Below are 25,466 nucleotides of genomic sequence, written 5' to 3' on the forward strand. Positions count from 1 at the left end.
CAAACAAACTAATTAGATTCTGGTTTTTCTTGGATATCATTAGATTAATGAGTGCACATGAATCAGTAAACTCTGAAATATGGGTAGCATGTTTGTAGGTATTTTTCCATGGAAAATTGAAAAGCAGACATTAAGTTCACTAGGATAAGACTAGGCTATAAGGATGCTTGTGAGTTGATTACTAACTTTCAACCAGCATGACACAGAGCTTACCACAGATGCCTTTTCCAACCTTTGAGTTTTAACACAGAGAACAAGAAAAGCTGTTATGGAAGATGAGAAAGGAAAATATCCGACACTAAAGTTATTGTTAAGGTCATGGTATTAGTTAAAATTTATACAGCTGCACTAATACCAGTTGTGACAAGATGGTGTACCCAAACCCACAGAATTATGATTTCTTAAACCTGGAAGAACTTGAAAGGTCAACTGTTTTTTCTATTTTGTCTGCAGGAGGGAAACGCATTTTCTTACCCAGCTCCTGGTAGCCAGAAGAAGGGCATATGGCTTCTACTCAGCAAATCAGATGACCCCACCTAAGAGTCTGGATCTGAGAAGGGCTTGAAGAAGCAGGAAATTAATTTGGAGTTATTCCAAATGTTGGCAGCAAGAGCAGTGCATTCATTATTTAGGTAAGTGTGGCCGCAGAGGCCATGGAGTTTACTTGACTTTGTGTAGTAGGAGGTAAGGGAGAGCTTACAGCCACTTTGGGAAATTCTATCTCACTCTTAGAGAAACCATTAGTGTTTTTTTTTTCAAGATCTCATATTGAGCCAAAATGAATATCCATCTCATTTCTTTCTCTTTTTCCACTACCTCCATGAAACCACATATACACCAAATCTCTCAATTTCCCCACAACTGATAAATACCAGACCTATTTTTTGAGCAACTGACCTCCAAGAACCTAGTGGGGGAAAGGCGGAGAAAAAAGGTGAAGCACAAGACAATTTTAATCTGCTTTTACTCCTGCTCCACGTCATTTCTGACTAAGTTCCCTACATCTAAAGTTCTTGCTGATCATCAAGAACATTGAACTATGAACCAAGTGGATTTCAGTCTCTGGTTTACCACCATATAATCAAGTAAGTGATTTAAATCCTCCAAGGCTTAATTTCCCTCCACTACTATATTCCAGAATTACTTATGGAATGACATAGGAATTGATTAAATAATGAGTAATTTGCCTCAATTCTCTTTGGGCTTTGTTTTCTTCCTCTATACAATTAAGAAAATATCTACCTAATGACCTTCCATGATTGTTAGGACAAAAGGAATAGTGGATGATGTAAGTGAACATACTTTGAATAATGAAGCACGGTTATATAAATTTAAACATAAGATACAACAAGGAAGCAGACAGACCAGACATATATTAAAATCCAGATCTAGTGCTTATCAGATAAGGAACTTTTGGAAAGTTACTTAACCTCTCTAATCTCCCTTTTAGATGGAGATAGTTGCAGTATCTATCTAAGAGAATAAGAATTTAATGAAATAGGCGCATTAAGACCTGATTTTAGTGACAAGCTCATAGCAGGCACTCATTAACACTAGAAGAAGAAAAAAAAACAAAAAAAACAATACTGTAATTATATTAATTAAGCCGTGAAGGACATGATTCTCTTTGCATTTTAATTGGATTATTTAAGCTGCACAGTGGAAAACTGATTAAAATGGACATGACTAGAGGCAGAGAAATTCGTTAGGAAATGTCTGTCAGCACTTGTGCCTGACAAGTGACCTCACTGATGCCTCCATCTCCAATATCCATATGGCATCTGACATTTGCTCTTCTACCTTCTCGACCTCAAAGAATGACCTCTTAAACTCCCTCTTCCCAAAGTCAGAAATATGGGGATCGAATGAGAAACTTTTTTTCCCTTACAGCTACCAGCTTATCAAGTATATATCTATTCCTCTGTCTTCCTGTGACTAAAATCTGAACCCTTCTCTTCATCCATATCACCATCACGAAAGGCCAGCTTCCCTTGTTTAGTTCAATCGCTTAGACTTTTCGAAGTACAAATCATCAGGACTTAAACACCTTTCAGTGTTATAAATATGATGAAGTTTTAACTCTTTAGCAGATCCATAGATCCTGCTTGCTTTTTCCAACGTTTGCTGTCATCACTGCATGCCGATACTCTTGAATTATTAAGTCCCCATAGATATCATTTCTCTTTGATTTATATATGCTATATAGTTTGCCCAGGGAGCTTTTCTCTATTTTTTAATTAGTTACCTACAGATCATAGTTTTTGTTTTGTTTTTAATGACTCAAACAAGACTTTATTGAAATGAAAGGACACCAACAAATGAAGTAACAAAAAACACTGGTGGAAAACAGTTGGACAAGAATGCACTCAGAAGTTTCTGGTCTAGGAGGTCCACTCCATGGCTTGGAGGCCAGTCACACTTGCTAGGGGAAAAGGCAGCTCAGATAGAGAAGGGAGCACCAAGTAAAGGGTGTTGGGAGGATCCTCCTAGGATGGGAGATGCATGCTGAAAGTAGACTAAGACCGAACATGATTGCCACTCAATGCCTCTTTTGAAAACCACAGTACCCAAAAGAAGAGAGAGAACAAAAGGGAATGCCCTGCCACAGAGGCGGGGTGGGATGGGGGAAATGGGGGAGTGGGAGGGATACTGGGATCATTGGTGGTGGAGAATGGGCACAGGTGGAGAGATGGGTACTTGATCATTGTATAACTGAAACCCAAGCACAAAAACTTGTAAGTCTACAACTGTACCTCATAGTGTTTCACTAATAAATTTTTTTTAAAAAAAAGAAAAAAGAAGTTTCTGGTCACTACTGGTTGTTATTGTTCATTTTTAGCCATTATTATTGATGTACTGCAATTTACAATACTGTTAGTTATATTTCCAATGCATCTATCATTTCAACATCATACCTATCACCAGAGTATCTGCCTACTTCTCTCTACTAGTGTCCTAAAGGTGTCTACCAGCCATCCCTAGTTCTATGTAAGCTCAGTTCTATATACAAATCTCCAATTCTGACAACTTTAGTCATCTGTACACCTCATGTTTTTAAACTCAGCTTAGGAAATTCCCTGCCACAGAGGTGGGGCATTACATTACTTTTACCTGTAATTGTTCCTCACCCCTTCAAAATGAGCTATGTGAACCAAAGACAGTACAGAGGGTAGAGCATTTGCCTTGAATGTAACTGAGCAGGGTTCAATCTCTGACATACCATGTGGTTCCCTGAGCACTGCAAGAGTCATCCCTGAATGTAGGAATAAACAGGTAGAAGCCATCCACTACCGAAAATTGTATTCTACATTCTACATTCGTACTAGCATGTAGTAGTAAGTTGACACAATCAACGCCTGTTATAACCTCTCTTCTTCCTTATATGTTCTCTGCTCTGAAACTAAAAACACTCTGTGGTCAAAGTTGGTCATGTCACAGTCATTAAGTCTATAAAAAGATGTAGTATGAAAGGTCCAGAGTGGTAGTACCGTTGGTAAAATATTTGCCTTGCACATAGCTGACTCAGGTTCAATCCCCATCATCCCCTCTAGTCCCCTGAGGGCCACCAGGAGTAATTTCTGAGCATAGCCTGTTATGGCACCCCTAAAACAAAAAAAAAAAAACAAGAAGAAAAAATTGTAGAAAGAAGATCCTAGAAAGGAATTCCCTTATTGGTGTTTGGAAGCACAGCAGGACTTTAAAGACTATGTTAGTACTAGGAAAGACAGTGGTAAAGAAAGAAAAAGAAAGATGAAGCATCAGATAATTTGAATTTTCTTTTACTCCTGACTCCAAGCCATGCCCTGGCTAAGTTCCCTACAGTTCTTTTCCTCCCATTAACACGAAACTACTTCCACTACCCAGCCGTCGCCACACTCCAGGACGCTTTCCGGACCCGCGCGGCAGCTCCGGCCGAGACCCACGCACAACTGAAGACCCACAGAACAAGCCGTCGCCACACTCCAGGACGCTTTCTGGACCCGCGCGGCAGCTCCGGCCGAGACCCACGCACAACTGAAGACCCACAGAACAAGGTAAGCGGAACTCTCTGAGACCTTGGACTCCAGGCTCGGCGGACCCAGGGACAGAGCTTCTCTGCTTGCTCCCACCACCACAGGTGACAAAGGGATTCTAATCAGGAGCCCCACCCTACCCTGCCCTGTCTGCTTCCATCAACCACCCAGGGATCGAATTGTGCACAGGAGACCCACCCTACCCAGATAAATATCCCACTGGCAGACTTCCACTCTCGACACTACTTCCACTACCCAGCCGTGGCTACACTCCAGGACGCTTTCCGGACCCGCGCGGCCGCAAGCGGCCGCGCGACACATCATAAGACACTAAATACCCGTCTTCTGGAATTGTCGTACCATATTTGATAGGGTTCAAATATGGTAACACCTACAAGGGTGATTAGAGGTCACCCCAAAAGCCTCTATACCTCTCGGAAAGACTGGCAAGCTACCGAGAGTATTCCGCCCGCACGGAAGAGCCTGGCAAGCTATCCGCTGTGTATTCGATATGCCAAAACCAGTAACTACAACTGGTCTCATTCACCTGACCCTGAAGGCTTCACCAACATGGCAGCACTGAGAAGGATGAGAAAGGAGAGGCCGACAAAATCTCAAGGCCGACCTAGGCTGCCACAACGAAGGAAGACAAAAATGATCGTCTGTACTTTCAATGCACGTACGCTAGCATCAGATGCATCCATCGAGGACCTGATGGTACAAGCGCGAATGATCAAGTACGACATCATTGGTCTGACCGAGACAAGAAGACACGAATCTCACCATGCCGTTTTCGACACTGGAGAAGAATTGTTCCTCGGAACATGCGATAAAAGAGGTGTTGGAGGCGTCGGTGTCCTTGTCAACACAAACTTGGCCAAGAGCATTGATTCATTTGAATGCCTAACAACCCGAATCGGACGTTTACATTTGAATAGATGTGGCTCACTGCCTGCAGTTTCTATCTTCGTTGTCTACGCACCAACATCTCATTATGATGAAAGAGAAATCGAGAAGTTCTACATGGAGCTAGAGAAGTTCTATAAAGAAGACCACACCTTCTACAAGATCATTGTGGGTGATTTTAACGCCAAGATAGGACCGAGAAGATCAGCTGAAGAACTTCACATCGGAACCCATGGCCTAGAATGGAACGAACAGGGTGAGAGACTGTCTGAGTTCATCATGTCGACCAAGACCATTCATGGTAACTCACAGTTCCAGAAGGCAGAATCTAAACGATGGACATGGGAGTCTCCCGGTGGACGATTCCACAACGAAATAGACCACATCATATTCAATCGACGGTTTTGCCTGACTGATGTCGCTGTTGTCCCAAAATTTCGAACGGGATCGGACCACCGTCTCCTTCGTGCAAAATTCTACATCACAGAGCGGGGAGAAAGGGCTGCAAAGTTCAAAAAGAGAACTCCCAGAACGACCACCAACTGGGAACTCTTTGGTACTATCGCGGCAACATGGGAAGATGCCATTGTTGACAACATTGACGAGGAATACGATCGACTGGTTCAGCACCTCCATGAACGTGCGAGGAACGCCAAGAGAGAGATAGCCACAAAAAGTCGCCTATCTTCGAAAACTCTTGAGCTAATTCGCCAGCGTGGTTTGGCGCATGCCTCAGGCAACCGCAACCTAACGTCCGAGCTTGCAAAGCAGTGCAGAGATGCGATCAAGGAAGACCTCAAAGAGAGAAGAGCAGAAGTACTGGTAGATGCGGCAGAAGCCGGGAAAAGTATTCGTAACGCCCGCCTGTCCTTCGCCAACTATAAGACCAAGATGACTGCCCTCCGACGTCCTGATGGATCCATCACATCCTCCAGAACGGCAATGGAGAAGATTATCCATGACTTCTACTCAAATCTCTTCGATAGCCATGTCCACTTGCCGACATACCAAATTCCACAGGATGGGTATGTCGTTCCCAACGTTCTCCCTTCCGAAATCCGACACGCCATTTCGTCAGTAAAGAAGCAAACAGCACCCGGCCCAGACAAGGTCAGACCTGAACACCTGAAGAACCTGCCGTCAGTACTCATCAATACACTGGCTCGGCTCTTCACTCGCTACCTGTCTGAATGCAAGGTTCCATCTCAATGGAAAACCAGCAGGACCGTACTACTGTTCAAGAAGGGAGACATCCATGACATTGGCAACTATCGCCCGATCTGCCTATTGTCTGTCATCTACAAGTTGTTGACTCGAGTCATCCTGAATAGGATTGGCAGAACACTAGATGAAGGACAACCATGTGAGCAAGCAGGGTTCCGCAAAGGATTCAGCACCATCGACCATATCCACACGATAACCAAACTCATTGAGGTTTCTCGGGAGTTCAAGATGCCGCTCTGCTTAACGTTCATTGATTTAAAGAAGGCCTTTGATTCTGTTGAGACGGAAGCGGTCATTGAAGCCCTAGCCAATCAGGGCATTCAAGCCCAATACATCAGGATCCTCCGTGAGCTGTATTGCGGATTCACTACCAGGATCTCACCATTCTACAAAGAAGTGATCGTTGATGTCAAGAGAGGGGTGCGGCAGGGTGATACCATTTCACCAAAACTCTTCAGTGCCACCCTCGAGAACATCATGCGACGACTGGAATGGGAAGGAATGGGAGTGAAGATAGATGGTCGGCAACTACACCACCTCCGCTTTGCTGATGACATTGTTTTAATAACACCAAACATCAGCCAAGCGGCACAAATGCTGGCCGACTTTGACCGTGAGTGTGGAAAGGTAGGACTACAGCTGAATCTTACGAAGACAATGTTTATGAGAAACAGCCTTGTTCCTGACGCCCCATTCGCTCTCAATGGAACGACCATCTCCGAATGCAACAGCTATGTGTACCTAGGTCGAGAGGTCAACATGACAAATGACCTGGCACCCGAGCTGCGCAGGAGGAAGAGAGCGGCTTGGAACGCCTTCAAGAACGTCGAAGAAATAGCTAAGAGGACGAAGAACCTCTGGCTCCGGGCACATCTCCACTGTTCCACTGTTCTTCCTGCATTAACATATGCCTCAGAGACCTGGGCCCTACGCAAACAAGATGAGAACGCCATTCAGGTCTCCCAAAGAAGAATAGAAAGAGCTATGCTTGGAATATCATGTTTCACTCAAATGAGAGAACGAATCCGGAGTTCTGACATCCGTCGACGATCAAGGATCAGGGACGCTGTCTCATTTGCCAAGGTGTCGAAAATCAGATGGGCTGGTCACGTAATGAGATTTAAAGACGACCGTTGGACTAGAGCTGTTACTGATTGGATTCCACGGGATGTCAAGAGACCGCGTGGCCGCCCACCTACCAGATGGTCAGACTTCTTTGTCAAGGTCATGAACGATCGGTTTGAGGCCCTCCATGTTCCCGGAGCGAAGAGATGCCATTGGGCTACACTAGCACGCGACAGGGACAAATGGAGACGTTACTGGCGCCCGCTCGAGCAGGTCGACGACTAACGGGAAGTTAAGTGATTAAGTGATTAACACGAAACTATGAACCTAGGAGATGCTAGCCTTAGTTTTGCCACCAAATAGCCTTGGGTCTCCAGGCAGATCACTTAAACCCTCTCTCTCCATCTTAATTTTAGTTCAATCCACTGGTATCACAGGAGAATTTAATTATAAATACTGACATTTTCATGACAACCACACAAACTTTCAAAATTACAGAGAAATACCATTTATTCTGACTCATCATTAATGTACATGAGATAAAAATAATCATCTGGGTTAAGCAAAAATCTCCCAACTATGACATTCTGAAAATCTTTTCTGTTTTATCGGATCCCTCAGCATTGGGGTTTTTTCTTTATATGTTTTGGGAGTTTTGTTTGTTTGTTTTGGAGACACAATCAGAGGTGGGCTTACTCCTGATTCTATGCTCAAATCACTTCTGATGGGACTTGGGGGAGCATATGGGTTTCAGGGGATTGAACTTGGGTCAGCCACATGCAAAGTAATCACTCTATCATCTGCACTATTTCTTTGGCCCCAGATCATCACTTTTTTCAAATCTGAATTGTTTTCATCTTGATGGACAAGGAGTAACAATGAGATGATCTACATTTGCACATTGAATAATGGTAGAAATACCATATAATTAAGGCAGCTAGAATATGATCATTATTTCAACTACCTATCAAAGTTACTTTAAATTAATGACTTAAAATAACCCTTTCATTATCTCTGATAATTCTGGGCTCAATTGGGTGGTGTTTCTGTTTCATTTAAGGTCAGAGCTATAGTCACCCTGAGACTTCACTAGCCTAGAATACCCAAGTCAGCTGACATGACTTTCCATTCTTTTTATCTGTTATTTGAGAGCTCAGTTGAACTGGTTGGTTCTCCTACATGTGGCTTCTTTTATCTTGGGCTTCTCACAATATATCAGATAGAGGCCAAGAATCATAAAGCAGAAACTTCGAGTCCTCTTACAGGCTGTTTTCAGAAGCCCCGGAATATCAGTTCTGCCTCATTCTCTTCATCAAACTTAGTCACACAGTAAACCCAAATTCAGAGAACAGGAAAATGACTTCTGTTCCTTCATGAGACCCGAGGGATCCCTGCATGAAGTGGAAGGAATTGTTGGAGGCCACGTCTGGTATGAAGAACACAACTAGTAAATCAAATAAGCCTATATTCATAATTTAATTTTGAAAACCTCATTATCTAAACTTGAAAACACAAAGAGATCCGACCTTCAATTTGGTGGATATAATTTGAATGAGCACTTTAATGAAGTTATAGCCAAATTATAGTTACAGGCAGCTGAGTAAGGACAACCTATATTCATGAGGAATGCAAAGAATAATGGCAATGAAAATAACTCGAAATCATTAAGTGTGGCCAACTAGAAAAGTCATCATCATTCAGTACCAACTAAGCCTGGTTTCCCATTCCGAGAACTGAGGGTGGGATGAGTTCAGTCAGGTGAAAAACAGGAAGGAAGCTAAGATCAAGGCATATCTGAGGAACCAGTATCCTAGGTGGTTTAAAAAATGGAAAATTTGACTTCAGAAAACACAAAAGGGACAAAGTACCTTTCACCAGTATTTTATGAGCTTAGAGCTGAAGGCCTGGTCTGGGTAAATGTAAGACATATTATCTTCATGTTATACAGAGATAAATTATGTCCTAGTTAGCCTATGATTTAGAGAGGTAGCAGAAATGAGTGGGTAAGACCATGAACTATAGCTTTAGAATGTCTCAGTTTAAATTCTGGCTTATTATAGCTTATGATCTATGACAGTTTGGACATGTTACTTGAATTGTCTATTTTTGTTTTTCTCCTATAGAATGCAGATGATGATGGAACCAACTCACTGAGATTCTTTAGTGACTGAGTTAACATATGTAAATCTTCTAGAATGTAAATGACACCCTACAAGCACATATAAGTGTTTGCTATTAACAGTACTCTGTTAAAGCTGTAATATATAGAAACCCTATTAAATTGAATCTGCAGCAGTGACACACACAACTGAAATTACCAAGTGCTTGGTAATTATCAAAGGAGGGACAGAAAGATGGAAGGAAGGAAGGAAGGAAGGAAGGAAGGAAGGAAGGAAGGAAGGAAGGGAGGGAGGGAGGGAGGGTATTTATGCATAAACAGATAATTCACCAGCAGCAAAATGCCCTCTATAATTTACCCCTGGAAGATACAAACATTTTACTTCTCAAGACAATCACTGAATGAACTTTCTGCGTAATATGAGCTGGATTAAGTATCCAACATGTTGGCTTGTGGGAGATAGAAATGGGGAACAGAATCAGTCCATTCGTGATATGGCAAAATCAGATTTCATGGAATAGGAGAGAGGACATTGTACAAAGGAAGAAGGTGGGATACTCAAAAACAATTGATTGTACAAGAAGTAAGGGGATGAAGAATTGAATTAAGGTCTTTCTCATTCCCACTCCACCATCTTTTCATTAAACCACTCCTTTCTTCACATTTCCTTTATCATTACCTTTATCACCATAGAGAAATTTAAATATTTTCTTCCTCTGGAAGAAAACATAAAGTAAATGAATGGCATTTTATTAGAGACAAGCCAGTAGTTCTGAAACAGAAAAGAGTAAATGCTTTATACTGCATTCTGAAAAATAAATAAATAAATAAATAAATAAAACCCTCTTGCTATTCACGTACAATCCCTTTCCTATGATGAGTGCCAAAGGTTTTATAGATGCTAAGTTTCCCAGTGAGAGGAATATATTGAAGGTATTTCAACTGTGGCCCAAGTTTGCTAATTGTTACTAGGACGATATCACATCACATACACATATGGATAAGTGCTCTATGCCAACAATGGAGAGTTAACCGTCTGGACTACATTTTGGCCTCATTTAACTTATCATTTATGTGACTACAGATGCATTTCTCCTTAGAACCATAAAATTTTAGAGCAAGAAAGGACTTTACAGATCATTTGGTTCAATTCTCTCATTTTCCAGATGCAAGCAACTAGAGCCCAGAGAGGGTTATTATCTAGCACAAGGTCACATGGTAGTTGAAATGCAGGTTGATAAGTAGAACCCATGCCTCCTACTTTCCTTTACCAGCTCTTTCCCAAAATCCATACCTTATGTTCCAAAATCTATCCAATAACCCAACACACTACTTTTTTTCTTCTCTAGTCAAGAAAATCATGTACATTTTGGTATAAAATCTGGAAACAAGGTAAATTTATCATAAAATTTTAACAATATAATCTCTAGTACTGGAGACAATGAAATTTGGCTTTTAAAAAGTCACAAGGCATGGTGTTTAAGATTTGATATTGTTTGAGGACCTGAGTATTTTTCCATTTTCCATAGGTGGTCTGAACTCCCCTCAGATTGACCCAGGTTTCAACAGACCTACTTCTCACACAGAAAATACTCTGTCTGGGGCTGGAGCGATAGCACAGCAGGTAGGGCATTTGCCTTGCACGCGGCCAACCCAGGTTCGATTCCCAGCATCCTATATGGTCCCCCAAGCACTGCCAGGAGTAGTTCCTGAGTGCAGAACCAGGAGTAACCCCTGTGCATCACTGGGTGTGACCCAAAGAGAAAAAAATAAAAAATAAAATACTTTGTCAGAGACTGATATAATATGATACATTCTCCATTCTATATCTATATGAGACTAATATCCAAGGGCAGGGAAAACAGGAGACAGGACTGCTTAGAATCTACCACAAGTGAGTGTGTGTGTGAGGGGGTTGTTGGTGGGTGGAGGGTAAGTAAGATAGAGAAGGAACCAGTACAACGATGGAAATAATCATACTGGACAAGAACTCAATGTTAAAAGTGTGTAAAGGGATCACAACCATCCTGTTATTCGTCGATTGCCTCGAGCAGGCCCCAGTAACGTCTCCTTCATCCTAGCCCTGAGATTTTTAAGAAAAGTGTAAAGGGATATACATGATAATTTTTCAGTATCTGTATTGCAAACCACAATATCCAAAAGCAGGGGTGGGGGGATGCCTGCCATAGAGGCAGGCTGGAAAAATAAGTATAGGGGGAAATGTAGGGATGATGGAGGGATGGGTGTTGGAACACTGTATGACTGAAACTTAATCATGAACAGCTTTGTAAGGGTCTATCTCGCAGTGACTGGACAAGAAAATAATTTTTTATAGAAAAAAGGAAAAGAAAAAAGAAAATACTCTGTCAGACTGACTGTTAAAAACCTCCCTCACTTCCCCTGTGAACCATTATCTGGAACCACTCACAGTTATATATGCATATTTAAATAAGAATCCCTGCGAAATAAGGTTTTAAAACCATATTTTATTATACATTCCTTCTTAAATTGAATCCATTTTATACAGCTCTTTTTGTTATGTTGTTTTAATTTCTATCTTTGTTTAATGTTCTCAGATGTAAGCCAAATATCATAATTACTGGCAAGGTGGAAAACCTTACTACTTAGACTAAATCAGCCACAACTCTCTACTTCTATAAATAAACCATGAAGAGTCTTTATTAGGTAATCAGATATTAAGCGTCCTTCTGATTATAGTGAGTTGTTTAGTTTTCAGGTTCTCATAAAGAGTGCATCCAAATAAAGGATGTTTCCAGAAGGTTGTTGAGAACAAAGGCAGGAGGCAAAAAGAGATTGTTCACTTTCTTTTTTTTTTTTTGAGATTGTTTACTTTCTAATTATATTCTTGCTCCTAACCACTTCCTATGTGTCTGAAAGGAAACGTGTCTCTTGTTGCTTTTCTAAATCCTTTTCTGTCCATGTAGTAGAAATTAGAGTGTGTTAAGATCCCCTAAACATACAGCCATATTTTTCTGAGGTCATTCAAGTCTTTTTGAATCTGCTGTCTGAAAGGACTCGAAAACCCCATGACTCTCACTGCCTTTAACATTGGACAGTGTCAATTTCTTGGAGAGACTGAGTGGTGTAAACAAGAGACGTAAACAACTGTAAGGAGAAAGAATAGCTGTTGCTCTAAACAAGTCCAACCTAGTCCTGATATATTTAAACATCTTTTTTTTTTTCACATATGAGTCATTGACAGGACTTTACTATCAACCTGACGGCTTCCTAAACTATAATTTTTAAAAATGTCTATCAGCATGTGACACAGATGGCAGAAAGTTGTCCATACAGCCATTTCCTCTCTTTCAGGTTTGAGATTTAGAGACGACCGCTGGACTAGAGCTGTTACCGACTGGATTCCACGGGATGTCAAAAGACCGCGTGGCCGCCCACCTACCAGATGGTCAGACCTCTTCATCAAGATCATGAACAATCGGTTTGAGGCTCTTCATGTTCCCAGAGCAAACAGATGCCATTGGGCTACACTAGCACGCGACAGGGACAAATGGAGAAGTTACTGGTGCCCGCTCGAGCAAATCGACGACTAACGGGAACTTAAGTGATTAAGTGAAGGTCAGGCACGATCAGGGCAATAGTGTCAGACACTCTAGTTGCTCTGATTTTCATTATATTCTAGAGACATTTACTGCCAAGTTAAGAAAAAAAGGTGCTGTATTCTTCACATAAGTCCAGAAGATATAAGGTGAGTGGTCATTTGGAGTTGTGAGAAGAGAAACAATACTAAATACTATCACCATCCAATGAATGCTATGTAAAAATCATGATATTTAGTACATATAACTAATGTCTTTTTAATAAGAAAGCCAAACCTATGCTTGAATACTTTTCATCAAGAAGCAATCTAAAATTTAAATTTACATCATGGTGTCAGCTTCTCATTTATAAGACAAAGCACATTATTTTGGTCCACTGGGCAAACTCATTCTTATTCATTGCCTTTTAAAGTTGACATTTAACTTCCACAGCTATATATTTGGTAAGAAGCAAAAGAATGTTATATTAAATAGAGCAGATTCTAACCATACTGTGGTATCCTGTTGTATGAAATGTCTGATAATTAATATTTATTAGCTGAGTGAAAGATCCACATATAGAATTTGTAGAAAGCAGTTGAAGTTTCTCCTGTATTTATTTTCTAACACTCATCAATCAAATAAATAATTCTAACAATTTAAACCAATAAGATGATTTTCGTGAAAGAAATTGCTATCTAATATGATCATAGTGGTCACTAATAACAGTAATTTTCTAAGAGACCATATCTTTTAATACAACTACCAGAATAGAACTGAGAATTGTGGGTTTTACAGAACTTGAAATTATAAATCAGTAAGATAGAAATTAGCCATACTCTCTACCCACTATAATTTTCTCTTGAACATCAGAAATAATGAATGTATTTATTCCATAGATAATAGTTGTACATCTGGAGCTGGAGAGATAGCACAGCAGGTAGGGCATTTGCCTTGTATGCGGCCATCCCAGGTTCAATCCCCCAGCATCCCATACGGTCCCCCGAGCACTGCCAGAAGTAATTCCTGAGGGCAGAACCAGGAGTAACCCCTGTGTATTGCCGGGTGTGATTCACAAAACAAAAAGAAAAAAAATAGCTGTACACAACTGTTTTAAGTTAGACTCTCTGTTAAACACGAGATAAAGCTTCAGTGGTCTTGGTCTTCAAAACACTGAATTTCAAAAGAAGAATGCAAGCAACTTACCAGGACAATAGAATATCCTCAGTGCTTTGTAACTCAATACTTTGGACACACAGAGGGGACCTACCAAACTGTGGGAGCTGGAGTGGGCAAGAGGAAGGGAAAGCCCTGTGCAGGAGGTGATTTGATGACTTCGGAGTAAATGCACACGTTGCCTCTTGCTTCTTCAAAATGCTCCAATGCAACCACATTACAAAGACTTAAAAATCATAAAACTAGAAAATCCTAAAAACCGAGAGAAAAGAAAAATCTGAAAGTTTTCAGAAAGATAAACAGTCTCTGACTTGACAGAAAACTGAATAAATTCTAAAATCCATGAAGTGGAATTGAAGGAGAGATGTTTCCGAAGCAGTTAAAGCTCCAGGCTCCTTCACCTTTCCCTACTGCTAGGTAAACCCTCCCTTCTCTACTTTTCAGGAAATTAGAAATTTATTCCTTGAGGAAAAGCAAAAGCACAATCTATTTCATTGACCATAGACAAGACAGGAATAATGTTGATGACACAGTCAATTGCTCTGCTCCCTCTAAGACACAGGACTTCAGGGGAATTATGAACCTTCCTCTAGGGTTCTAAGTTTCTTAGTTCCTCTAAGTTTACCAGCTTATAAGGTAAACTAAAATACTGGCTCCAGGGCTTGGAGTGCAGGGTTGAGTGGAAATGAAGTACCTAAATCCATAAACAGATGCTCCAAATCTGCTAACTTTTCTCATAGACTGAACCTCATCTCTTAATTATGACCAGAAAACTAGACATCTGAGGGAAATCATCAGTATAAAAGAGATATATTATAGAGACTAAGAAGAACCAGACCAAAATACTAATACAAAAATCTTATAAGAAATTGAGATGACTATTATGTAAAGAAGAGAACATCATTGCTGTCCCCAGGCAGGTAAGACATTGGAGTCATAAAACTCAAATAAGAATTTTATAAAACAGGATTCAGAACACAAAAAGAAAGTTCAATAGTAAGTTTTGTTGAAAAAAGAGAAAACAAAGAAAGTAAAAAAGATAAAAATTATTTTAAAAGACAAGAAAAATTAGAGAACCAGTCCAAACAATTCAAACATCCAAATAAAGAATTTCCAGTGAGAAGTAGCAGAAATAAAAATGTATAAATTATCAATAAAATAAATCAATAACATTTCCCTAAAGTGATAGGTGTGAATTTCTAGACCAAAAGAGGTTGGCCAAGTATTAATCCAACTGACTGCATATATAATACTTACTGTACATGAATCAGAGATTGCTGTAATCATTTTATATACACAAACTTGCTTAATCGTACAACAACTCTATACCCTGAGGCCTTTTATAATATTAAGGAAAGCTTCTTAAACATGGCATTGGGAAAACTGATTGGTCAGCTGCAAAAAGAATAATAATAGTAATAATAATAATAATAATAATCCAGGCGCTTTTCTAATGCCATGCACAAAAGTCAAATAAAAATGAATTAAAGATCTAGATATCAGACCTAAATCCGTATTATACTGAGAAAAACATGAAACACCTCATGACACTGAATCTAGAAGTATCTTCAATGATTCAATGTCATTGACCAAACTAATAGAATCAAAGATTAACAAATGGGACTACACCAGTGAAGAAGCTTCTATACCACAAAAAAAATGAGGACTGGAATCAAAAGACACCCACAGGCTGAGAGAGAATATTTTCTCAGTACCCATTTGATAAAGGGTTAATATGCAGTGGTAGACCTTTACAAGAAAAAACCAACCAACTAAACCAAGAAATGGGAAGAAATAGATGAACAAATATTTCCTCAGATATACAGATGGTCAAAAGATATGATCATCATAAAAATGCAGATCAAAACCACAGTGAGATAACATCTTACACCAGTGAGACTGGTATACATCCCAGAGAGAAAAAAACAATCAATGCTGAATTGATGTGGAGTGGAAAGGGACTCTTACTTGTGGTGGGAATGTTGACTGGCCCGGGCTTTTTGGAAAAACAATATAGACACTTCTCAACAAACTAGAAATTGATCTACCATATGGCTCAGTAGTCCCACTTCTTGGCAGCTACCACAATTGCAAAAAAAAAAAAAAAATGCTACTCGGAAAAGACATTTCCAGGGGCCAAAGCAACAGTACAGCAAGTAGGGTGTTTACTTTGCATGCAGCAGACTGGGTTTGATCAGTGGCACCGAAGATGGTCCCCTGAGACCGCTAAGAGTGATCCCTGAGTGCAGAACCAAGATTAAGCTCTGAGCACCACTGGATGTAGCCAAAAGGAAAGAAAAGGAAAGGAAATAAAAAAAGCACTTTCATTTTTATTGCAGCACTACTCACACTAGCCAAAATCTGGAAATAACTTATGTCCAAGAACAGACGACTAGAAATAGAAAATATGGTAGTACGCACAATGGAATACTATTTGGCTATAATAAAAGATAAAACCATGCAATTTTCTGCCTTGTGGATAGATCTGGAAAGCAGCATTCCGAGTAGAGTCAGTCGGGAGAAGGATGGACAAAGAATGATCTCTCTCAAATGTGGGATATAAAGAAACAACGTAGAAGACTAACAAATGACAAGGAACAGAAACTAAGAACTCAACATCAGTAGGAAGCTGACTGCAGAGGGGAGATGAGGGAAGGGGAAAAGATGGAGGGGCACAAGGACAATATGGAGGGACGCAGCACCACATCATGGAAGATGCGATGCTGGAATTTTATGAATAAATCCCTACTATTAACAATTCTGTAAACCACGGTGCCTAAAATTTAAAACAATATATATTTTATTTATTTTTTTTCTTGACGTAACTTTTTATTCATCTGTGGGCCACCATACTTGCCATTACTTCAAGACTGGTTCAATTGTATAGATTTCTAAATAAACTTTACCACCAATATTTTTACTGTATGAACCCATTATTTCAAAATTGTCTGGATATCAAGCAAGAGATTAAAACAATATATATTTTAAATGGCTAAGCAAGCGACCCAAGATCACACAACTAGTAAGTGGCAGGACCAGGGTACATGTCAGGCAACATGGTCATCATTATTCATATGCAGGAGAAAGCACTGTTGTGAAATTTCAAAATACACTATAAACAGTTCTATCTGATGATTTTAAAGTCCGTGTAAGTACTATTCTCATAGAGAGCATGCAGAACACTATAGAAAGGATTGGCCAAGTTAACCAAGAACATGAGACCCTTGAGGTCTCACCTCCATGCACGACTTCCTTCTTGTCAATACCTTCTCCTACAATTACACTCACATCAGAAGCTCTGTTCCAACCCCTATATCTTCATGCCTCCCAGCTCAAGAAGAAAGCTATCCGCTCTGGACTCACCTCCCACACTGCAACTGGTAAATGTGTCCTAGGTGAGAAAAATAGCAAAGAAAATGATATTCCTCTCTCATTCAAGGACAGAGACACACTGGTTGTTGTTATCCTACACTGACAACATGATCTTTCTGTTTTGCCTTATACTATCATGCTGTTGCCTGAAATTCTACACTTATTCATGATAGGGATGGTAAGTCTGAAACCAGGCCTTGTATGATGGAAGAGATCTTTGTTTGATGTTTCTATTTAAATAATTCCAGGTTCAAATTTTCTTCCCTTCAACATTTAACTCAGATCCATTATTGAATCCATTGTTGCCTTTGGAAAGTTATTATTTTATTTTTTTTGCTTTTTGGGTCACACCCGGCGATGCTCAGGGGTTACTCCTGGCTCATGCGCTCAGGAATTTCTCCTGGCGGTGCTCAGGGGACCATATGGGATGCTGGGAATCAAACCTGTGTCGGCCATGTTGGCTGCATGCAAGGCAAACGCCCTACCCGCTGTGTTATTGCTCCAGTCCCCTGGAAAGTTAATTTTTTATGTTTGCTGTTGTTCCCTTTTTTTCTCCAAGTAAAAGATCTTTATATTTTTTTCCTGACTTTAAATCTTGTTCTGTTTGTTCCATGAGGTCTTTTTCCTCTTGCACAGGTTGCCTAGATTTTGTCATTCTGTTTTGGTTGTTTTTATTTTTGTTTTTGTTTTTTCAGCCACACCAGTCTATTAAAGGGCAACTTTATTGAGGCCACAGGACCTTGGGAAGGAGGTCACCATGGGCCTTCTTTGTCCTTCTTGGTGAGCAGGTTTTTGGTGTGCCAGACCTTCTCATGGCAGTTTATGGTGCGGGCAGGCAGGTGGGTGTGGCACTTCCGGCAGATCATCTCATAGTTGTACTTCTGGGCCAGCTGCTGTGAGGACAGTTTGATGATGCTCCAGTGGATGCAGCACAGATGCAGAGTAGACTCTTTCTGGAGGTTGTAATCCAAGAGTCTGGCCATCCTCCGGCTGTTTCCCCACAAAAATTGGATGCTGCTGCTCAGGCGGGATGCCCTCCTTGTCTTGGATTTTGGCTTTGACATTCTCAATGGTGTCTGTCACTGGGGTCATCCCAGAGGGTGATGGTGATGGTCTCCACAGAGACCTGCCTCTCCATGTCTCCACTTGGCCCTCTCGTTGACTTAGCTTTTTTCATCCTTTACAATGTTTTTAAGGCTGGAGCGATAGCACAGCGGTAGGGCATTCGCCTTACAAGCGGCCAACATGGCCGACCCGAGTTCGATTCCTCCGCCCCTCTCGGAGAGCCTGGCAAGCTCCCCGTGACGTATTCGATATGCCAGACACAGTAACAACAAAGTCTCCAATGGAGACGTTACTGGGCCCGCTCGAGCAAATCGACGATCAACGGGAGGGCCTTTACTTTACTTACTTTACTTTACTTACAATGTTTTTATTCTTTAGATGTCGTGTTTTTGAGACTGGACTTCTGTATTATTCCCGCGACTGCCTTGATCGTCGATTTGCCTCGGGGCTGGAGCGATAGCACAGCAGGTAGGGCGTTCGCCTTACAAGCGGCCAACATGGCCGACCCGAGTTCGATTCCTCCGCCCCTCTCGGAGAGCCCGGCAAGCTACCGAGAGTATTCGATATGCCAGACACAGTAACAACAAAGTCTCCAATGGAGACGTTACTGGGCCCGCTAGAGCAAATCGACGATCCCGCGACTGCCTTAGGCTTGGTTGACTTATAAGTGACACATTGAACTGTGAAATGCAGCTGGTATCCTCACTAAGAGTATGCAAGATCAAAGCTGAGAGACTCAGGGCCAAAGAGATAGTATAGGGGAATGTTTAGTGTTTACCTTGTATGTGGTCAACAGTGGGCTAGAGCGATAGCACAGTGGTAGGGCGTTTGCCTTGCACACAGCCAACATGGCCGACCCAAGTTCAATTCCTCCGCCCCTCTCGAAGAGCCTGGCAAGCTACTGAGAATATCTTGCCCGCATGGCAAAGCCTGGCAAGCTCCTCGTGCCGTATTCAATATGCCAAACACGGTAACAGTTGTCACAGTGGAGACGTTTCTGGGCCCGCTCGAGCAAATCAATGAACAACACGAGGACAGTGACAGTGACAGTGTGGTCAACACTGTTTTGATTCCCAGCACCACATGACATGGTCTCTTGAGCATTGCCAGGAAGTGACCCCTGAGTACAGAGTCAGGAGTAGGCTGAGAACAGTTGGGTGTGGTTAAGCCCCCTCCCAAAGAGGAGGAATGTAGATATTGTGTAAAGGGTCAGGCACTTACCTAGCATGTAAATATGACCACTCCCCTAATTTCCCCCAGCATATGTCCCCAGCATATGGGCTGGAGCGATACACAGCAGTTAGAGTGTTTGTCCTGCACGTGGCCAACCCAGATTCGATCCCTCCGCCTCTCTCAGAGAGCCCAGCAAGCTACCTACAGTATCACACCTGCACAGCAAAGCCTGGCAAGCTACTGTGATGTATTTGATATGCCAAAAAAAAGCAACAACAAGTCTCACAGTGGAGACGTTACTGGTGCCCACTCGAGCAAATTGATAAAAAACGGGAGGACAGGGCTGGAGAGACAGCACAGCGGGTAGGGCATTTGCCTTGCACGCGGCCGACCCGGGTTCAATTCCCAGCATCCCATATGGTCTCCTGAGCATCGCCAGGAGTAACTCCTGAGTGCAGAGCCAGGAGTAAGCCCTGTGCATCGCCGGGTGTAACCCAAAAAGCAAAATAAATAAATAAATAACAGGAGGACAGTGCTACAGTGTACAGTCCCCAGAGCATCATCAGGTGTGGTCCCTGAGCACTTCTAAGTGTGGCATCAAAACATAACAGCAATTGAAGTTCGCTGGACTTAAATGCACTTGCTTCTCTGGAGTTTATTTCTCCTGACCATTTTTCACATTCAAAACTACTGTCTTCATTTGAGATTGGAGAAAAAACTCAGGGGCCTAGTGGCTATCTATGGCTGGTATTAAAGATCTCAATGTTGAGATCAGAGCTTCAGGGAGAAAGGTTGTGGACATCAAATCCTTTCTTATATAGAGTCCTGAGTGTTTTATTTTAGTCTTGAACTAAAAGCAGCAGCAGTTAAAGTCAGTGTTAAAAATACAACTTTGAGCATATAATCCAGTTTGCAAGCACAATAGACAAAATTGCCCAGCTACGGCCCATATCTGGCATGAGATCACAACTGAGATCAAAATTCCTACCCTCATCTGGCTTGACTTCAACATGAGATGTCAATCATTATCGTCAAAATGGCAACACTCCCCAAAGCATTATATAGATTCACTGTAGTCCTTATAAGGATACCCATGACATTCTTCAAAGAAATAGAAAAGAAAGTGTGGGATGGAAAAATCTCAAATATGGTGGTTGGAAGGTGTGACGGTGGTGGAATTGGTGTTTAAATAGTAAATGTAATCAAATATTGTGAACTACCTTATAAAATAAAAAAAAAAGTTTAAAAAAGAAATAGACAAAACACTACTGAAATTCATATGGAACAATAAATACCCATGAATACCTAAAGCAATCCCTGGGGAAAAGAAGATGGGTGGCATCACCTTTCAGCTTCAAACTGTACTACAAAATAGTAGTAATTAAAACAGCATGATATCAGAATAGAAACAGACCCATAGATCAGTGGAACAGAGTTGAATATTCTGTCACAGACTCTCAAATATATGATCACTTAATCTTTCATCGCTCCAGCGGTAGGGCGTTTGCCTTGCACGCAGCCAACATGGCCGACCCGAGTTCGATTCCTCCACCCCTCTCGGAGAGCCCGGCAAGCTACCGAGAGTATTCGATATGCCAGACACAGTAACAACAAAGTCTCCAATAGAGACGTTACTGGGCCCGCTCGAGCAAATCGATGATCAACGGGAGGGCCTTTACTTTACTTTACTTTACTTTACTTAATCTTTCATAAAGGAGCAAGAAATGGGATGTGGAGCAAGAAAACCCTCTTCAACAAATGGTGCTGGGAAAACTGGACAGTTACTTGCAAAAAAATGAATTCAGACCTCTGTCTAATGCCAGGCACAAAAGTCAGATCAAAGCGGATTAAAGAGACTTTAATATCAGACCTGAATCAATAAGGTACATGGAGGAAAATGTAGGTAGAACCCTCCATGACATTGATGCCAAAGACATCTTTAAGGATGAAACACCACTGACCAAACCAATGGAAACAAACATAAACAAATGGGACTACATTAAACCAAAAAACTTTTATATCTCAAAAGAAACAGTGACCAAAATACTGAGACATCCACGGAATTGGAAAAATTATAACCCAAATACCCATCAGATAAGGGGTTAATATCAAAGATATACAAGTCATTAGTATAACTGTACAAGAAAAAAGCCTCCAACCCCATCAAAAAATGGGGTGAAGAACAGAAACTTCCTCAAAAAGAAATACAAATGGCGAAAAGGCACATGAAAAAGTGCTCTACATCACTAATCATCAGGTAGATGCAAATCAAAACAACAATGAGATATCATCTTACACCACAGAGACTGGCACACATCAAAAAGAATAATAATAACCAGTGCTGGCATGGATTTCGAGGATAAAGGGACTCTTTTTCATTGTGGGTAGGAATGCCAACTGGTCCAGTCCTTGTGGAAAATATATGGGCATTGCTCAAAAAACTAGAAATTGAGCTTCCATATGACCCAGCAATACCACTTCTGAGAATATATCCTGGAGGTGCAATTAAGCACAGTAAAAATGACATCTGCATCTGTATGTTCATTGCAGCATTGTTCACAATACCCAGAATCTGGAAACAACCCGAGTGCCCGAGAACAGATGACTGGTTAAAGAAACTTTGGTACATCTACCCAGTGGAATACAATGCAGCAGTAAGGAAAGGCAAAGTCATAAAATTTGCTTGTAAGTGGATGGGCACGGAGAGTATCATGCTAAGTGAAGTGAGTCAGAAAGAGAGAGACACACATAGAATGACTGCACTCATTTGTCGAATATAAAATAACATAATATGAAACTAACACCCAAGGATAGTAGAGACAAGGGCCAGGATGATTGCTCTACGGTTGGAAGCCTGCCTCATGAATTGTGGGAGAAAGCAGCTGGGATAGAGATGGGATCACTAAATCAATGGTGGTTGGACAGATCGCTCAGGATGGGAGATGTGTGCTGAAAGTAGATGAAGAACCAAACATTATGGCCTCCCAATATCTGTACTGAAAAACATAATGCCCAAAAGTAGAGAGAGAGTAAGAAGGAAATTGTCTACTATAGATGCAGGGGGTGGGGTGAGGTGGGGGTAGTGGGAGGGATACCGGGGACATTGGTGGTGGAAAATGTACACTGGTGGAGGGATGAGTTTCATTGTATGACTGAAACTCAATCATGAAAGCTTTGTAACTGTATTCAATTTTAAAAAAAAAAGAGGTCAACCATTGCTTTCTCTCTTGTGCCATCCATCTTCCCTTTCTGCAGATCTGCCCTGCCATAGTCCCTAATTTTCTTGAGAGCTTTTCAGAGTTTCAGTACCAAACTCAACTTCCAGTTGACCAAAGTCTGACTCCCAATGTCTTTGGTGATTCTTACAATGTTATTACAGGGAAAGAACTCAGCAGAAACATATTTTAGCACATCACCTTGATTTAAGTTAGAAACTCACTCTCCTCAAGAACAACCCTCAGCATAGACCCCTCTGGGTATTTTCATGGCCATATAGAGATGCATTAGCAATCATTTAGGGATGCGGATCAGGAAAGCCTGGATAAAGTCTATGTGACACTTCACAGACTTGTTTCCTTTTAACAAGGTATTTCCATCTAAAAGCAGTCATTAGTAAAAAATATAATAATAACGATATTGATGTCAATCCTCATTTTCTGAAAATTCTAGAACTGTGAAAATTTTTTGCTTTGTACTTTGTTTTTGTGCCACACTTGACAGTGCTCAAGTGCTACACTTAGCTCTGTACTCAGGAATCACTCCTGGCAGTGCTCAGATATGGAATGCTGAAGACTGAACCTGTGTTTGCTGCATGCAAGGTCCCAATCTACTATCCCTTAGATTTGTGAATTCTGTTTTCTAAATTGTACTTGTAATTTCAAAATTTCTACGTGGAAAGAGGACACAAGTTGCCACATTAAGGGCGTTTAATCTAGTTTGTAATACTAGGGGAGGGAGGAGCTCAGATAGAGAAGGGAGCACCAATTAAAGGTGTTGGGAGGATCCTCCCAGGGTGGGAGAAGCATGCTGAAAGTAGACTAGAGACCAAACATGACTGCCACTCAATGCCTCTCTTGCAAAGCACAGCACCCAAAAGGAGAGAGAGAGAACAAAAGGGAATGCCCTGCCACAGAGGCAGGGTGGGATGGGGGGATGGGGGGTGGGAGGGATGCTGGGACCCGTGGTGGTAGAGGATGGGCGCTGGTGGAGGGATGGGTACTTGATCATTGTATAACTGAAACCCAAGCACAAAATTTGTAAGCCTATAACTGTACCTCATGGTTTTTCACTAATAAAAAAAGAAAAAAAAAAGAAAGTAAAAAAAAATGTGTAAGTCTGCAACTGTACCTCATGATGTCTCACTATTAAAAATTTTTTAATAAAAAAAACTACTTTGTATACTTCTCATCCCCTTTACCCATTAAAACAAACCTGAATCATTAAAAAACATTTTGTGCATGCAATCTGAAGAATATTAAGAACTAACATTTTGCGATGGTCTGGTGGTGGTCTAGAAAAGAGAGATCCAAAGCCTGTGGCAGGCAATCCAGTGTCCCTGGAAATAAGAAAACAATTTAGAGGAAAAAGCCAGATTTACTTTCATAAATTTATAAACTCATACAAAAATTCATTTGAACTACACTATTGATTTTTAATGTTTGCAGCAACTATGCGCTTTGAAAAATGTAATGACTCAATAAGTAAGTAGAAATTTCATCTTTTTGTTACTTAATCTGCATTTTTCCAATAATTGCATTTTGAGAAAAAGTCTACACCAGTCACTTTATGGAAAGTCTTTGTCAGTTCAGCTATTACTAAGAAATATTTCCTAACTTCAAGGAAATTATCTTAGGGAGAAACACAAATACAAATGAAACTAGAATGAAGGGGGTCAGAAAAATAGCTCAATGGACTGAACACATATTTTGCATACAGGAAGACCCAGTTCAATCCCAGCACCTCCTGAGCAACACTGGGAGTTGCTCCTGACCACCACTGGGTGTGGCCCACACACACAGTTAAACAATAAAGAAACAAAACAAATTAAAACCTAGACTCTAAGTTCTGCTTTTATGTAGAATAGAAAAAAGAAAACACTCCTAGTAGAAGAATTCAAGAATAATCTGTTCCATTGAACAACAATTTATCTAACACTAACTGCATGAGAACAGTGCAGTCTCCTGCCCCCGCGCCTGGCTGCCCTCGCTGCCGGGGCCCCTTGGAGGGGAGCGGGTTGAGCTTTCCTCCCCGCCCCGACCAGGGCTACGGCAGCTGAAGACCTCCAGGACCAGCCACCACCATGCTGAGACCACTCTCCGCACACATGAAGGTACCGGCAGAGGGTTCCGGGGCCGAGATCTCCAAGCCTACTCTGATTGGGGCCGAGCATCCTCCACCCAGATCCTCCAAATTCCAGTAGGCGGGGGTCACACTCACCAACTGGCCCCCTGGAGCCGTGTAATCCCATCAACGGCCAAGACTCAGAGACTATAAAAACCAGCTCCCAGAAGTGCGCGGCTGCATTTGCAGCTGCGCAACATCTTATTATGACATCTTATTATCTCATTCCTACTTTGGACAAACTGGCAGGCTACCGAATGTAGCCTGCCCACATGGCAGAGTCTGGCAAACTCCCTGTGGCACACCCAATATGCCAAACACCAGTAACAATGATGGGTCTCATTCTCCTAAAGAGCCTTGAATATAATCTCAGGGCTAGGATGAAGGAGACGTTACTGGGGCCTGCTCGAGGCAATCGACGAATAACAGGATGGTCAGTGATTCAGTGAACTACAT

General features: G+C 41.3%; 1 protein-coding gene across 1 annotated transcript in view; it reads right to left on the bottom strand.

The window, feature by feature from the left end:
- Nucleotides 1-25,466, bottom strand: part of CFAP95 (cilia and flagella associated protein 95) — a 103,562-nt gene that overhangs the window by 28,086 nt on the left and 50,010 nt on the right. The window contains exon 4 of the mRNA XM_056118780.1: nt 24,157-24,225. Within this exon, the coding sequence (XP_055974755.1) occupies nt 24,157-24,225 (69 nt within the window). The remainder of the gene's footprint in view (nt 1-24,156; nt 24,226-25,466) is intronic.

The sequence above is a fragment of the Sorex fumeus genome, unplaced genomic scaffold (genome assembly GCF_029834395.1).
Source record: "Sorex fumeus unplaced genomic scaffold, SorFum_2.1 ptg000038l, whole genome shotgun sequence".
NCBI lineage: Eukaryota > Metazoa > Chordata > Mammalia > Eulipotyphla > Soricidae > Sorex > Sorex fumeus.